Source organism: Podospora bellae-mahoneyi, chromosome 4, assembly GCF_035222275.1.
Source record: "Podospora bellae-mahoneyi strain CBS 112042 chromosome 4, whole genome shotgun sequence".
Lineage (NCBI taxonomy): Eukaryota > Fungi > Ascomycota > Sordariomycetes > Sordariales > Podosporaceae > Podospora > Podospora bellae-mahoneyi.
This window is the reverse complement of record NC_085883.1, coordinates 59272-72984: the sequence shown is the minus strand read 5'-3', so window position 1 is coordinate 72984 and position 13713 is coordinate 59272. Positions and strand designations below refer to the sequence as shown.

The 13713-nt window shown below is 53.4% G+C and overlaps 5 protein-coding genes across 5 annotated transcripts; 4 read left to right on the top strand and 1 right to left on the bottom strand.

Moving 5' to 3' along the window:
• The first annotated feature begins 55 nt into the window (after nucleotides 1–55).
• Nucleotides 56–1775, top strand: ISU1 (iron-binding protein). Its single transcript, XM_062878297.1, has 4 exons — nucleotides 56–576; nucleotides 675–754; nucleotides 818–912; nucleotides 1165–1775. Exons 1-4 carry the CDS (start codon nucleotides 435–437, stop codon nucleotides 1400–1402), a joined length of 555 nt encoding a protein of 184 aa, XP_062731701.1. The 5' UTR covers nucleotides 56–434; the 3' UTR covers nucleotides 1403–1775.
• Nucleotides 1776–3769: 1994 nt separating this feature from the next.
• QC761_400140 (uncharacterized protein) lies at nucleotides 3770–5605 on the top strand (the record flags this gene model as incomplete). The annotated part of the gene is made up of 1 exon (XM_062878296.1): nucleotides 3770–5605. The coding sequence occupies one exon, from the start codon at nucleotides 3770–3772 to the stop codon at nucleotides 5603–5605; it is 1836 nt and encodes a 611-aa protein (XP_062731700.1).
• A 404-nt stretch (nucleotides 5606–6009) lies between these two features.
• ARG4 (argininosuccinate lyase) lies at nucleotides 6010–7661 on the top strand. The gene is made up of 3 exons (XM_062878295.1): nucleotides 6010–6154; nucleotides 6225–7102; nucleotides 7159–7661. The coding sequence occupies exons 1-3, from the start codon at nucleotides 6106–6108 to the stop codon at nucleotides 7627–7629; spliced, it is 1398 nt and encodes a 465-aa protein (XP_062731699.1). The 5' UTR covers nucleotides 6010–6105; the 3' UTR covers nucleotides 7630–7661.
• Nucleotides 7662–8139: 478 nt separating this feature from the next.
• QC761_400120 (uncharacterized protein) lies at nucleotides 8140–10041 on the top strand (the record flags this gene model as incomplete). Its single annotated transcript, XM_062878294.1, has 1 exon — nucleotides 8140–10041. The coding sequence occupies one exon, from the start codon at nucleotides 8140–8142 to the stop codon at nucleotides 10039–10041; it is 1902 nt and encodes a 633-aa protein (XP_062731698.1).
• A 1346-nt stretch (nucleotides 10042–11387) lies between these two features.
• QC761_400110 (uncharacterized protein) lies at nucleotides 11388–13192 on the bottom strand (the record flags this gene model as incomplete). Its single annotated transcript, XM_062878293.1, has 3 exons — nucleotides 12817–13192; nucleotides 11979–12763; nucleotides 11388–11925 (listed from the first exon to the last, which is right to left on the bottom strand). The coding sequence occupies exons 1-3, from the start codon at nucleotides 12958–12960 to the stop codon at nucleotides 11388–11390; spliced, it is 1467 nt and encodes a 488-aa protein (XP_062731697.1). The 5' UTR covers nucleotides 12961–13192.
• Nucleotides 13193–13713: the final 521 nt, after the last annotated feature.

The window sequence follows — 13713 nt, the reverse complement described above, 5'->3', positions numbered from 1 at the left end:
CATCAATTCGATGGTCATGGCTGGCTCGGTCTCCGTAATCTGATCATCTTATCTCCGCGGGGGGGTGGGCCCTTCCCCACTCGACAGCTGCAGCCGACGTCGGAATGACGCTTGGGGTTGCATCAGGCAATGGAATTGGCGGTGTCTCACTAACAGATTGTGACCAGGATCCAACGCGATAAGCCACCTATCTGTTAAGCAAGCTTGGGCCACCCTCTTTTTCACTCTGCCGCGGGAGAATCGCCCCTTCATCATGGACAAGTCCCGCATTTCCATCTTTCGCCCTCAAATCAATTTTCTTTGAAGCAGTTCAACCCTCGATTTCTATCAACGCAAATAACACCTGATATTCCGTCCATTCCATATCAAGTCTACGACGACTACTTCCTATCACACCTCCCGAATCAACCCCGGCACACAATACAACAAACATCATGCTTTCCAGAACAGCCCGCGCCGTGGGTGGCCGTGTCCTCGCCCAGTCCCTGCGCCCGGTTGCCATCCCCGTTGCCCGCCAGTTCGCCCCGATTGTTTCGCGCCCTGCGACACGCCAGTACCACGAAAAGGTGATTGACCGTGAGTATTTCCCTAATTAACAACGTCGATATCGCCCTTTTCCTGCCTCTCCCGCGCTCGGCTCGGAAATACTGACATGCTGTCGCTTTGCGTCACAGACTACTCGCGTCCCCGAAATGTCGGCACATTAGACAAGAAGGACAAGTCCGTTGGTGAGGGCTTAGTTGGTGCGCCTGCAGTATGTTGTCTCTTGCGGGTATAATGTTTCCTGGAGGCATTCTAACTATGGACTTGTGAACAGTGCGGTGACGTTATGCGTCTGCATATCAAGGTCGATCCCGAGACACAAGTCATCAGTGATGTTCGGTTCAAGACATTCGGCTGTGGTTCTGCCATGTAAGCACCCCTCTTCCTCTTTTCAACAAATTCTGGGTTCGGTTGTCATCCAAGTCCGAGAATCCGAGAGATGAGGCTACAACATGGGCTGACGTGGAGGCGGCTCGATCCCGGAATGACCACTTCGGTAGCGCCGTGGCGCTGGAAAAAGCCCCATCTCGGCGATTTAGACGGTGAATTTGGGGACCGGCGAAGCTATACGACAAGCATGAGAGATTGGGCGTGGGCGTATGAATGCTGATCGTGTCACAGTGCTTCTTCCAGTTACCTTACCGAGCTCGTCCGCGGCATGACCCTCGATCAAGCGTCCAAGGTTAAGAACACGGAGATTGCCAAGGAGCTTTGCCTTCCACCAGTCAAGCTTCACTGCAGCATGCTTGCCGAGGACGCCATCAAGTCTGCTATCAATAACTACTACAAGAAGAACCCGCAAGTAAAGCCAACAAACCTTGCCGGGACAGGCGCCACTCTGGAGTCTGTTGCTGCTTAGAGGATTGGTTGATGCTTGGATGTAGTACTGTTGTTGGACCGCAAAAGATTTTGGATTGAACAGCCGAGCTCGCCATCATCCGAAGGATGGTAGGGCATTGACTGTGCTGGTGGCCGTTTTATGCGAAGGTTTTCGTTTTTAGCATTTGTTCTTGGGTTGCTTGCCGTGTTTATGAGATTGGGGTTGGCAACAAATGTTTTGGCATGCGTATGTACATGTATGGAGTGTGACGCCCCCTCATAGCGGAGTACGGCCGGAGTTTGTGGTTTTTGCTGGGGCTTTATTACCAACGGCAACGGGAATCTTCTGATCATAGCTGGAGTATGTCTGGAAATAAGATCTCTTCAACTCTTGTCCCTGTCTAATCTTTTGGCCTTGGAGGGTATTTCCTGTTCCAGCCTGACCGACGGTGAGCACTGTTATGATGCCTCGAGCTGGGACGCGGACCATCGTCGGTCTTTTGAGGCGCCCATGGCGTTTCATGAAACCCCCACCCACGTGCCCCTCCTTGTGCGAGCACAGCAGTTGACGAATCTCAAATCATGTCGTACTACCGCATGTCCTGTCCGCTGCCAGATATGCATTGATGGGGTGTGCTGTTGTGCAGAGCGCCTTGCCGCATCGGACCGGGATATGCCGAAGGAGATAACAGACTTCGACGGCACCTGATTCGGGAAAAGAAAGCCCTCCCTTTCTAACACAGCAGTTTTCACCATCAGATCATTGGGGTACAGTACCCGGCTCCTGAGACATGTCGTGGATGCCCAGTCGGGCCCCGGGAGAAGAAATAAGCAAAATCAACAAGAACAGGAATAACCAGACGTCCAAATGAACCATCCATCACTCGCGTAGCAGCTCCAGACTACATACCTATGCAACGAGATTCTGCTTGAGGCGGTGAGCTGCGCGACCATCGGGAGAGCCACGTCGGCCACTTTTATGGCGAGAGGCACTGGCTAGGTAGGTACGAAGGAAATAAAAAGTAGGGTTTCATTCGAGAACAGTCAAGGAGGTGGGACAAGAGGATTCGCTTATGCCACCCACAACCAATTGTCATGGTACCGAACCTCGCAGAGGCTCTTTTCCCGCCGCCCGCTTGGTCTCTTGTCAGCTCGCACCATGCAGGCCAAGGTCAGAGGGTTGGTCCGGTGACTTGCTAGTGTTTTTTGTGTTACTCTAGTGAGAAAGAGGTTCACCATCCCAACCAGCAACGATGTTGGTGATGACGCCCGACAGGGACATGAGATGGATACGCAGAGGTCACCACGTCACGGCACACAAAAAACCCTCCGGCCTCGTTCTCGACAGGCTGTGAAGAAAAGGATGACAAGAGAGTTTGTGCCACCGCCTGTACTAGCATGACCGCATGCATCTTTCCCGTCCGGCAACTCTTGTGCCAGCTTTTTTCGAGTCCCACTCGAAGCCAGTACCAATCCCATCTGGCTTATTTGTTTGGTCCATTGTACACCTCCCACACCAGAACAAGGCCATGATTATCCCACCCTCCCCCATTTTCTTCCCATGAAGACCTCGGCAATTGTCTGTCAGGGCCAATGTGAGATGTGATGGCTTGGATATTGGGGCCGAGGGCGCTATGAATGAAACAAAGGAAAAGCCACGGGCCAACGGCTAAAAAAAGGGCCGGTGTCTGTGTAAAGTGCGCCGATGCAACCGTTTCCATCGCATTGGGTCCCGGAACGAGCCCAGAGTTTATTAGACATCTAGTATACATGCTAAACCCCGGCTTACCCGGTATCCCACCACGAACACCCGAACACGGGAGGCAGAGGCGTCCCGACAGTTGGGTCCACCCCGGTCCCCCAGTCTGTTCCGTGCTGTTGAATCGGGCCAAAAGAAATGGAGCCCCTGCCTCGAAGTTGGTGATGTGGATGGTCCCATCCACCCATCCCACTCAACCCCGGGGTCGTCAGCTAGGTAGGGGTGTGGGTGTGGGTGCGTGAGTGGTGCTAGCCGCCGTCTTACCACCATCCTCGCAACAACGGCACAATGCACGGTGAGGTAGCGCCAACGAGAGAACTTCCCCTCGGGGCAAAAAGTGGTGATACAAGGCTCGAGGCTGAGAGTACAAGACGACACCAGAAGCCATCGTCACGATGGTGTCGTTTGACCTTGTTCACCCCATGTGATAGTTGGTACTTTTGTGGTGTTATTTGGGAGCACCAAGTCCAACTCGAGCATCTTTTTGACATTTGACCCTCCTAGAGTACATACACCTGTTGACCAACACTCTTTGTTAACCAAACCCGCATTATTCGATTCGTCTACCTTTATTACCAACAACCCGCTACTAGAGTTGGAATCCCCACTATATACCGAGTTTGGGGACTCACTTCTTTGACCATCACCATGAACTTCCACAGGAATTCACCACACGAGGAGGAATCAGACAAAGATCTGGGCAAGAGGATGGTAAATAAGGAAGGCAGAAGGGGACGTTATAAGGTCCGTTGGAGGTGGTGGAGGCCGACACTTACACCAAACGAGCCGTTTACATCATCACCTTCACCGTCGCCCAGTTTGAATCCGGAATACAGCGGTAGCAGCGTCGACATTCTTTCTGACGGCGGCAGCTCCCAGTCCGAAGAGGACTATCAGATAAAGCATTCGCTTTCTCTAATCAAGGCGCCATTGTCCCCTGACGATTATAGTGACTCGGGGATTTCCCTTTCTGACAGCATTGAGCCAGGGACGAAACTTGAACCACGGTTGGCAATGCCCTACATTGGAGCAGAAGCCGAGGGAAATCGCCCGTCATGGAGAAACATTCGACCCGCCTCTATCGTCCAGTTCCCACGCCCCTGTGTGAATCCGGATAAGGAGTTCAAAATCAGGACTGTCCACTTTACCGTCCCGCTTGAGCACCACAAGCCCTCGGGCCGGCAAATCAATATTCACGCTGAGCTCGTATACGACACCCACGAGCGGGACAGATTCGACAGCTGGGTCCCTGCGTGTCGTGCCAGTCCTATTTTGGTGTTCCTTTGCGGCGGACCAGGGGATAAGAACCCGCATGATCGATCGCCAGCGTTGAACAGGATGTTGATTGAGAAGGGGTATGTCGTTCTGTACGCCGACTATAGGGGCACAGGGCAGAGTAGCAAGATTGACAGCGCGACTGTCAAGACCTACAATGACAGGAGGGATTTTGCTGGGGCGGCCGGTTATTTATCGTTGTTTCGGCAAGACAATATTGTGAGGGACCTAGAAGCCGTGAGGTTGTGTCTAGAAGAGCACCTATACCCGTTCTCATCCACGAACGGCAATGGCGGAGATGGGTTAAAATGGACCTTGATGGGACAGTCATACGGCGGTTGGGTGGCATTGACCTACCTGTCGTTTCTCCCTGGGTCGCTGGCAGAGGTGTATTTGACGGCCGGACTGGCGCCGGTGACGATTGGGAGTCCGGACGAGGTTTATGAGGCGTTGTATAGCGGGATGAGGAGGTCGAATCAGAGGTACTACCAGCGTTACCCTGAAGATGAAGTCTTGGTGAGGGAGGTATACAACACTCTTTTGTCGAGGGGGGCAGCGTATGAATTGCCGGATGGATCGAAGAGAAAGCTGACAGCTCAGACGTTTCTGACCTTGGGGAGGAAGTTCATCGGAGGCGACTCTGGGCTGGAGGCGGTGCATGACTTTGTGGGCCAGCTGCATGGAGAGTTGGTGAGGAATAATGCGATCGTCCCGTCGCAGGAAATCTTGAAAGAGTTTTCAAAGCTGGAGGGGTTCAAGCTGCATTCAAGGCCGTTGTACGGAGTCTTGCACGAGGCGATTTATTGCAGTAATGGAGATACGGCGTCGGAGTGGTCGGCCCAGAGGGTTGGGAAGAGGCATCGGGAATACAAGGGGTGGCTTCAGGGGAAACATGCTGCGGAAGGCCAGAGGCTCTACTTTTCGGGTGAGATGGTGCTCCCCTGTTTGATGCCCGAGGAGTTCAGGTATGCAAATGATTTGGTAGCGAGCAAGGCAGATTGGGAGCCATTGTACGACTTGAACCGGTTGAAGGAGAACACAGTGCCGGTCAGAGCAATGGCGTATCAAGATGACCTGGCTGTTGACTTTGAACTGTCCAAGCGAACGGTGGAAGCTGTCAAGGGATGTGTGATGGTCGTGGGCAAGTCGGGATGGAACCACGGCAGTCTGAGAAACAACACAGATGAGGTGATACGGATGCTGTTTTAGATTATAAATACCCTTGGGATTCATTTTTGACTTAGACCGGTCACGGGATGTCAGGACCAGCAATTCCCAGTGCCCCCACGGACAGTCTGCCAAGCAAGTGACGCTCGAGCTGCCCCTAGCTCATCAGTGGACATGGCGATGAGCTCAGCTCGACGACAAAGCTGCGATAAGAGTTCCGTAGGTCCAAGGGAAATCCCGAACAAACAACAAGATTTCAGCATCACAACTCCAACTTCCCAAGAAGCCCAGCGAGATTAGGTTGCAGTGCAACGCTCACATCGCGGCTTACTGCCTTGCCTTATCATCACGTGGAGCGCAGACGCCTAGCTGCATGCGCTGTGGGTTGTTCCCCGCGATCAGTGCTTATCGCTCGGGGCAGACCCCACCGCATTTTTCCAGGTGTGAATCATTCCAGCTTTCAGGTTCCTGGTGCGACGATTTATTTGCGACAAAGAGCTCCAGTTACGAACAACATCACCAGACAACACACAGCGCACACCATGGCTCCCACACAGACCCCTACGCTCCTCTGGGGTGGCAGATTTACCGGTAAGCCCATTGACCTGTCATTGTCTCGCCATTGTGTTGTTTGCGTGCTTAACACCACTCGAACAAATAGAGGCCATCGACGACTTGATGTTCCAGTTCAACGAGTCCCTTTCCTTTGACAGGGTGCTCTACAAGGCCGATATCCACGGCTCCATCACCTACGCCAAGGCCCTCCACAAGCTCAACATCCTCTCCGACGAGGAGCTCGGCGAAATCGTCAACGGCCTCCAGCAGGTCGAGAAGGAGTGGGCCGAGGGCAAGTTCGTTATCGATGTCAAGTCAGACGAGGATATCCACACGGCCAATGAGCGCCGCCTGGGCGAGATCATTGGCAAGGCTGCTGGCAAGCTGCACACTGGCCGCTCCCGAAACGAGCAGGTCGGTGTTGACATGCGTCTCTGGGCTGGCGAACAGCTCGACCAGCTTGCTGCTATCCTCAAGGATGTCCTCGCGACCACGGCCGCGCAGGCCAAGGAGTACCTCCCCGTCCTGATGCCAGGATACACTCATCTCCAGCGCGCCCAACCAGTGCGCTTCTCCCACTGGCTCCTGTCACACGCCACCTTCCTCATTGGCGATCTCAACCGCCTGAAGGGTGTGCAGGAGAGGACATCTGCCTGCCCTCTGGGTGTCGGTGCCCTCGCCGGCAACCCCTTTGGCATTGACCGTGAGTTCATGGCCAAGGACCTCGGCTTCGCCTCTGTCCACCCAAACAGCTTGGCCTGTGTCGCCGACCGAGACTTCGTCGTGGACATTCTCCAATGGGCGAGTTTGTTGATGGCCCATCTCTCCCGCCTCAGCGAGGATCTGATCCTCTTCTCCACGGCCGAGTTTGGCTTTGTTCAAGTCGCCGATGCCTACAGCACTGGCAGCAGTCTGATGCCTCAGAAGAAGAACCCCGACAGCTTGGAGCTCATCCGTGGTAAGGCTGGCAGAGTTATGGGACAGGTAAGCTTTTCCAACTGGTTTTCATCCCAAGAAGAATACTGATGCGACCACACTAGGCTTCCGGTTTCCTTGCCTCCCTCAAGTCTCTTCCCACCTCTTATAACAAGGATCTCCAGGAATCTGTCGAGCCCATGATTGACTGCATCAAGACCGTTTCCACATGCCTGCGGATCATGCAGGGCGTGCTTGCCACCCTCAAGGTCTACCCTGAAAAGATGAAGGCTGCCCTCACCGACGACATGCTCGCCACCGATGTGGCTGACTACCTCGTCCGCAAGGGTGTGCCTTTCAGACAGACTCACCACATCGCCGGTGCCATCGTCCGCAGGGGTGAGGAGGCTGGCGTGGCCATCTCCAAGCTTCCCCTCGACGACTTCAAGCAGATCTCGCCCTTGTTCGAGGCTGACGTTGCTGATGTATTCGACTTTGAGAAGAGTGTTGAGAGAAGGAACACGTATGGTGGCACGAGCAGCTCCTCGGTGCTGGCGCAGATTGAGGCCATTCAGAAGCTTGTGCAACAGCAGTGATCTTGTACGGTGATACCCGAAAACTACGCGACGGATAAATCGAGCTACTGGATAGGGGGGGGGGGAACGGCAACACTGTGCAACTTAGTCCACACCCTACCAACGCTGGAAAAGGGGGAAAATAAATCAGGGCAGCGCCACACGCAGTCCGATTGTGATACCAATGAAGAATAGCGCCCCTGGCGATTCAGGTACATAGTGTACTACTTTACCCAATATTTTGCTGATACCTAATCTGAAACCTATAGGGGGCAATGTTGGGCACGTGGACCTGTGGCGGGCTTCTCGAACATCTTTTGGTGACATCATTGAAGTTGGAGACCACCAGATCCCTGTCGTTTGTTTTGCATGCCGTGCTGTGAGCCGTAGGTACCCGCCACGTGCCCGCCTTCTTGAGAATGGTTCGGTTTTTTTGCCTCTGTTCAACCTGGCAACCAAAAGTACCACAGAGCGGGCCTCCGCGACGATATGCGAACGACCAAATAACGACCGAATGACCGAGACGTCACCATGTCCGTAAACCGTACCGCTTCTGTCTCCTCGGCCGGCAATCACCGCTCGACATCGTCCTCGTCGGCAAAGTCCAACAGAGAGCACCTTCTCCCCGAGGCCGATGTGCAAGCCCAGGTCGTGGCAGAGCATCTGCCGGCCGGCTTCACTGCCGAATTCGACGCTACCCTCCCCGCGCCCAAGTCCAAACCGGCCTTGGCCACCACCTCTCGCTCCAACAGCACCGCCAGCACGACAAAAAACCACTCGACCGCCGCCGAATCCTCCCTCAAACTCCAAGGCGGCGACATCCACCGTGAGCTTTTCCGCCTCGCCGCATCCGAAGGCGGTCCCGGTGGTACCTCTCAGATCAGATCCGGCTCGGTACACCGGCGCGCAAACACTTTTCACAACCCGCGAGAATACCGCCGCTCCCTCGCCGCCGAGGAAGGCCTCAGCGTGGGCGACCAGTTAGCGCCGGGTGGGTTCCGCCGGGCCTATCTCCTCCAGAAAAGAAGAAATGGCAAACCAAATGACTTCTATGCTGCCCGAATGCCGATCACGCGAAACTTTGTCGAGTTTTTGAATTTGTACGGGCACTTTGCGGGCGAGGACTTGGAGGACAGCGACGAAGAGGCGGTGGAGTCCGAGTCGGAAGATGAAGATGGGGAGAGGAGGCCGCTTTTGACAACGACGAGGGAGCGGCAAAGGCAACGTGAAAGAGAAGAGGAGGCAGAAGGGAGGGAGGGAGCCGGCATGACCAAGACTTTTTTTACACTGCTCAAGGCGTTTGTCGGGACGGGGATCATGTTCTTGCCCAAGGCCTTTAGCAATGGTGGCTTGCTATTTAGCAGCTTGGCCATGGTGGGTGTGTCGGCGATTTCGATGTGGGCGTTTCACCTGCTACTGGAGCTGAAGGAGAGGTATAGGGGGGGCTACGGCGAGATTGGGTATGCCGTTGCCGGGGGCAGGATGAGGGGCCTGATTTTGGCGAGTATCGCGCTGAGCCAGTTGGGGTTTGTATGCGCGGGCATTGTGTTTGTGGCGGAGAATTTGTTGACATTCTTCGAGGCGGTGATGAAGGATAGTCGGAGCTTCACAACGGCTGGACTAATCGCGCTGCAGTTGGTGATTCTGGTACCTTTGAGTTGGATCAGGAATATTTCCAAACTGGGACCTGCGGCATTGCTGGCGGACGCGTGTATCCTGGTTGGGGTTACCTACATTTATTGGCATGATATCACGAGTTTGGTGGATATGGGAGGGATGGACAAGGGTGTGGTCATGTTCAACCCGGATAGGTACACCATGATGATTGGGTCGGCCATTTTCACATTTGAAGGGATCGGCCTGATTTTGCCCATTCAGTCGAGCATGGCCAGGCCGGAAAAGTTCGAGTGGTTGCTGGGCGTTGTGATGTTGATCATCACTATCGTTTTCACAAGCGTCGGCGCCCTGTGCTATGCCACCTTTGGTCTGGACACTCAGATCGAAATCATCAACAACTTTCCCCAAGATTCAAAGCTTGTCAACGCGATTCAGTTCCTGTACTCGGTTGCCATCCTGGTCGGCACGCCGGTTCAGCTGTTTCCCGCGCTCAGAATCCTCGAAACCAAGATCTTTGGACGCAAGTCAGGCAAGAAGAGTTTGAAGACAAAGTGGATCAAGAATGGGTTCCGCTTCGCCATGGTTTGCCTTTGTGGAGTCATCTCGATGCTGGGAACAGGAAATCTTGACAAGTTTGTCGCCCTTATCGGGAGTGCGGCTTGCGTTCCGCTCGTCTACGTCTACCCAGCCTGGCTTCACTACAAGGGGGCGGCCGAAACCAAGGCTGCCAAACTTGGAGATCTTGCCATGGTGGTACTGGGCTTGGTGGGGATGGTGTACACGACGGTTGTGACGATTATTAACAGCTTCATGTAAAAGAAACTCAACTGGGCTGGGATGGTCAATGACTAAATGACAGGATATGGATGGAAGAAAAAAATAACACAGTGCCGATATAGCAATGCTCATCAGCCATCTCATTATAGTCTTGCTGCGAGTGATGAAGATATCGCTCGGACATGTTTTGATGCAATTGCGGTTCCCTGGCAAGGCAAGCACAACTACATCAGGCAACCGCAATAACCTCATCTAACATGGTGGGTACAGGCCTTGTCATGATCCAACCACCTACTTGTGTTCTAACAGCCTATTCAGCTCACACAGCGAGGACCAGGGCTAGGCCATCAGAGGAAGCTGTCAGCACTACTCAAAGAGGAGGCTATTGCTTACGTTGATGTTATTCTACGGAGCGATTTCCGGCAATAGGTACCAAGTTGATATACTCTCTCAATCTGGGAGCATTCTCACTTTTAGAGGTGATTTGGAATGATACTTACGCGGCTCCCAGCATACCTAAGTTGCGTAATACAACCGAGCTCACCATTTTGAATCCTGGAACAAGCGAGAAGAAATCGATGTGCCTCAGCCCCAATTCTGCATACTTGCCTCATATTTGGGTGGACCTTGTCGGTTCGGTCTTGATAGCACGGCTTTGCAGCCGACGGAATTGTCAAGATGCCAGACATGCAAGTCAATGGCCTGAGTGGTACATGTATGTAAGCGGTCAACCTTCCCTCTAGACTTGCTCTCACCTCCATGTCCAAGCACTAGAGAGCCTTCATTACGTCCCGAGTCATTTTACTGCAATCTTTACCCTCAACACAGGAGCCACAAGAACCAACCAGCACCATCGCCCACGACTGGCATATTATCGCCGTGTCCGACCGTGGCTTCCAAAACGACCCGTGCTCCGCGGGACCGCGCTATGGAAATGGGTACTCGGTTACCGGCTGCGGTGGCAGCGGAAAACCAAGCGGCGACTTGAACAGCTGTTACAGGAACATTGGACGGAGCATGTGGATGACGGTCGCGTGGTTTTCCAAAGGTGCAAACCGGTGTTGCAAGCGATCGACTTGGGCTTAGGGGGTTGTTGTCCCGGGATGTTGTCTGAGATGACTGGGTCGAGGGAGTTGGATGGCGTTGGACGTTTGACTTTATCTCGGCGGGAAAGCGAAGAGAAGGGGGGGTGATAAAAGAGAACAGCATGGAGGGTAGAGTGGGTAGTTATGTAACAGGTACAACTTTGGGACAAGACACTGGCTAGCAATTTACAACTTGTACCTCATGAATCCATCTGTGCCATCTAGATATTCACCATGTTCTTCCAGCATATCCCTGATAGAAGATTTTTCTATTAACCAAACAACACCTACCAAAACCTTTTACCACGCCGCTCCCTTGGACTTCTTCACTACAAATGCACCACGGTCCATGGTGTTGATGACAATGAACCCGCTAGGCAAGAACGGGTAGTGGCTCCAGGTGCCAGTGAATGTGACATTTCCACCACCGGGAAGGTGATCGTCCTCCGGGTATGTGTCAAAATATGCCACCTCCTTGATTCCTTTTCCGGTGGGATCTCTTGGCACAGACCTTAAATCCAGCACGCTGATGCCAAGGGCGTAATTGCTCTGGTACGAGAAGCCATCTCTGACAAACTGGTTATGGTCGATTCCCTTTCTCAGATGCTTGTAGTGTCCCGTCTGCTTCGGTTTCTCGAGCGAGCTGATGTCCCAGATGTACGAGACGGGGTAGCCTTCACGTGCAGGACCGCGTGCGTCGACTTCGTCGTATTCATCGTCAGCAATGATATATTGTTGCCACTGGGTGTCCAAAACCCATCCCTGGTGGGTATAGCTGGCGCCTTCGTAGGAGGTGGTGGATATGATGGTGATGTTCTTCTTGTCGGTTACGTCGTAGCTAGTGATCTGTCAGGATCCTCCCAACCGTGCGAGACTTGGCAAAACACTCACATCGTCAACGCATCCTCATTATACCCATAGCAGATATCTTTGCCAACATGCTTCTCATCCGGACCACGATACACCAAGCACTGGGCATCGTGCACATAGCCGTCCGCACCAGACCCACCAAGTGTGGTTGGGTTTGCAGGGTCCGTCAGGTCGAAGAACAACAACCCTGCCTTGTATGTCGAGTTCCTGGGCTGGAATCCCACAGCCACACCGTAGTTCAGCTCCTCGTTGGTCAAGACATTATGCGATCGCCCAATAGGCAAGGCATCTCCCCACCATCCTGCCAGGTCCTTCTGGTTGGAGAAGACCACGGGACTCGCCGGGTCAACGGTCAGCAACTTGGCCAAGTCGAATATCTGGACTCCGTGTTTCTCCGCCTCGCTACCAATAACAATGTAACTCTTGTACCCCTTGATTTCTCTCCACAAAGACGGTTCAGCAGTGGTGTATTGTGGGAGACGACCAAGGTACACCAGCTTGCCTTGCTTGGTCACCTCGGCAAACGAGGTCCCGTCCAGCTGGGCAATGGCGACGAATTCTCTTCCGTCAGGGGAGGTCCAACCCCATGATCCGGCCCCCCTACCTTGAGTGCTCCCTAGCTCGGCATGGGTCTTGAAGTCGTATAAGTCGAGCTCTTTGCACCTGAACCTGTAACGTGAGTCGTTGGGGATGTAGGTCGCAAAGCCGTTGGTGCAGGCGTAGAAGTCGCTGGCCTTTTTGACGGAAAACTTTTTGTATTGGCGGGAGTCGTAGGCACCTTGGGCTTCGAACTCACTCCAGACACGCTTAGACTTGTGTTAGGGGATGTTCGTATTTATTGATAAGGACAGAAACTGACATTTTTGAGAGCCATGATTTGCTCGTGGCGGATACCACTGTCATAGAGCTCGGCCTTGAGCTCCAGATTCACCGGAAGCTCCTTCGCTGCCGCGATGGCAGCAAAGATTGCCATGACAGCAAGTGTCTTCTTTGGTGTCAGCATCGCGCGTGGTGTGCGTCCCGTCCGTGTGTGCGACAAATGTGGTGATGATAAGGACGTATAAGGTATACACTGGGCGCCAGGAAAAATTTATAGCAGTCACAAGACTTCGTGGTACAGCAACCAGCTTGACGTGACAGCTCAGAGATTGATGTAGCCCAGCTGGATCGATGTAGCCAAGGAGAAGCTCATGGGGGCAACCATGTGGTCTCCTCTTGGCATTCTTATACCTGGGAACATTGCAGGAACTCGAGTACCTACCAAGGCAAGCATAGGTAGTTCACCGCGTGTTTCCGTCTACACGATATCACAGGGTCATTTGGCGTCATGGGCCAGAAAGGGCAGGTAATCTATCTATCCGCCGCCAAGCCCGGCAGTTGCCCACAAATCAACAGCTCTACATAGAGTGAGTAGCACATGGCCGCATACCCGGCATTAATCCCGCGTGTTATATGTGCGACGACTGCTGTAACGGCCTGGGCCCAATGCCGTGGCACTATCTGGGATAGATTGTCCTACAGATGAGCCAAATGCACCTTCTGGTCCAGGACTCGGATGAAGTGATCCGGGCATCAGATGATAGATGCTCCCCAAGCGATGGGCCACCTGCCTGCTCTATCTCTCATGTAGTGTAAGTTTCGTGATTCTACAACATTTTGACGACAAACATGAAAAGGGCGGGTGCCAGGCTGGCAAGGGGAGCTACCAATGATGTGGCCCTGTTTGGATGTCAAGAAGAGTATCTAGGCACCTTCT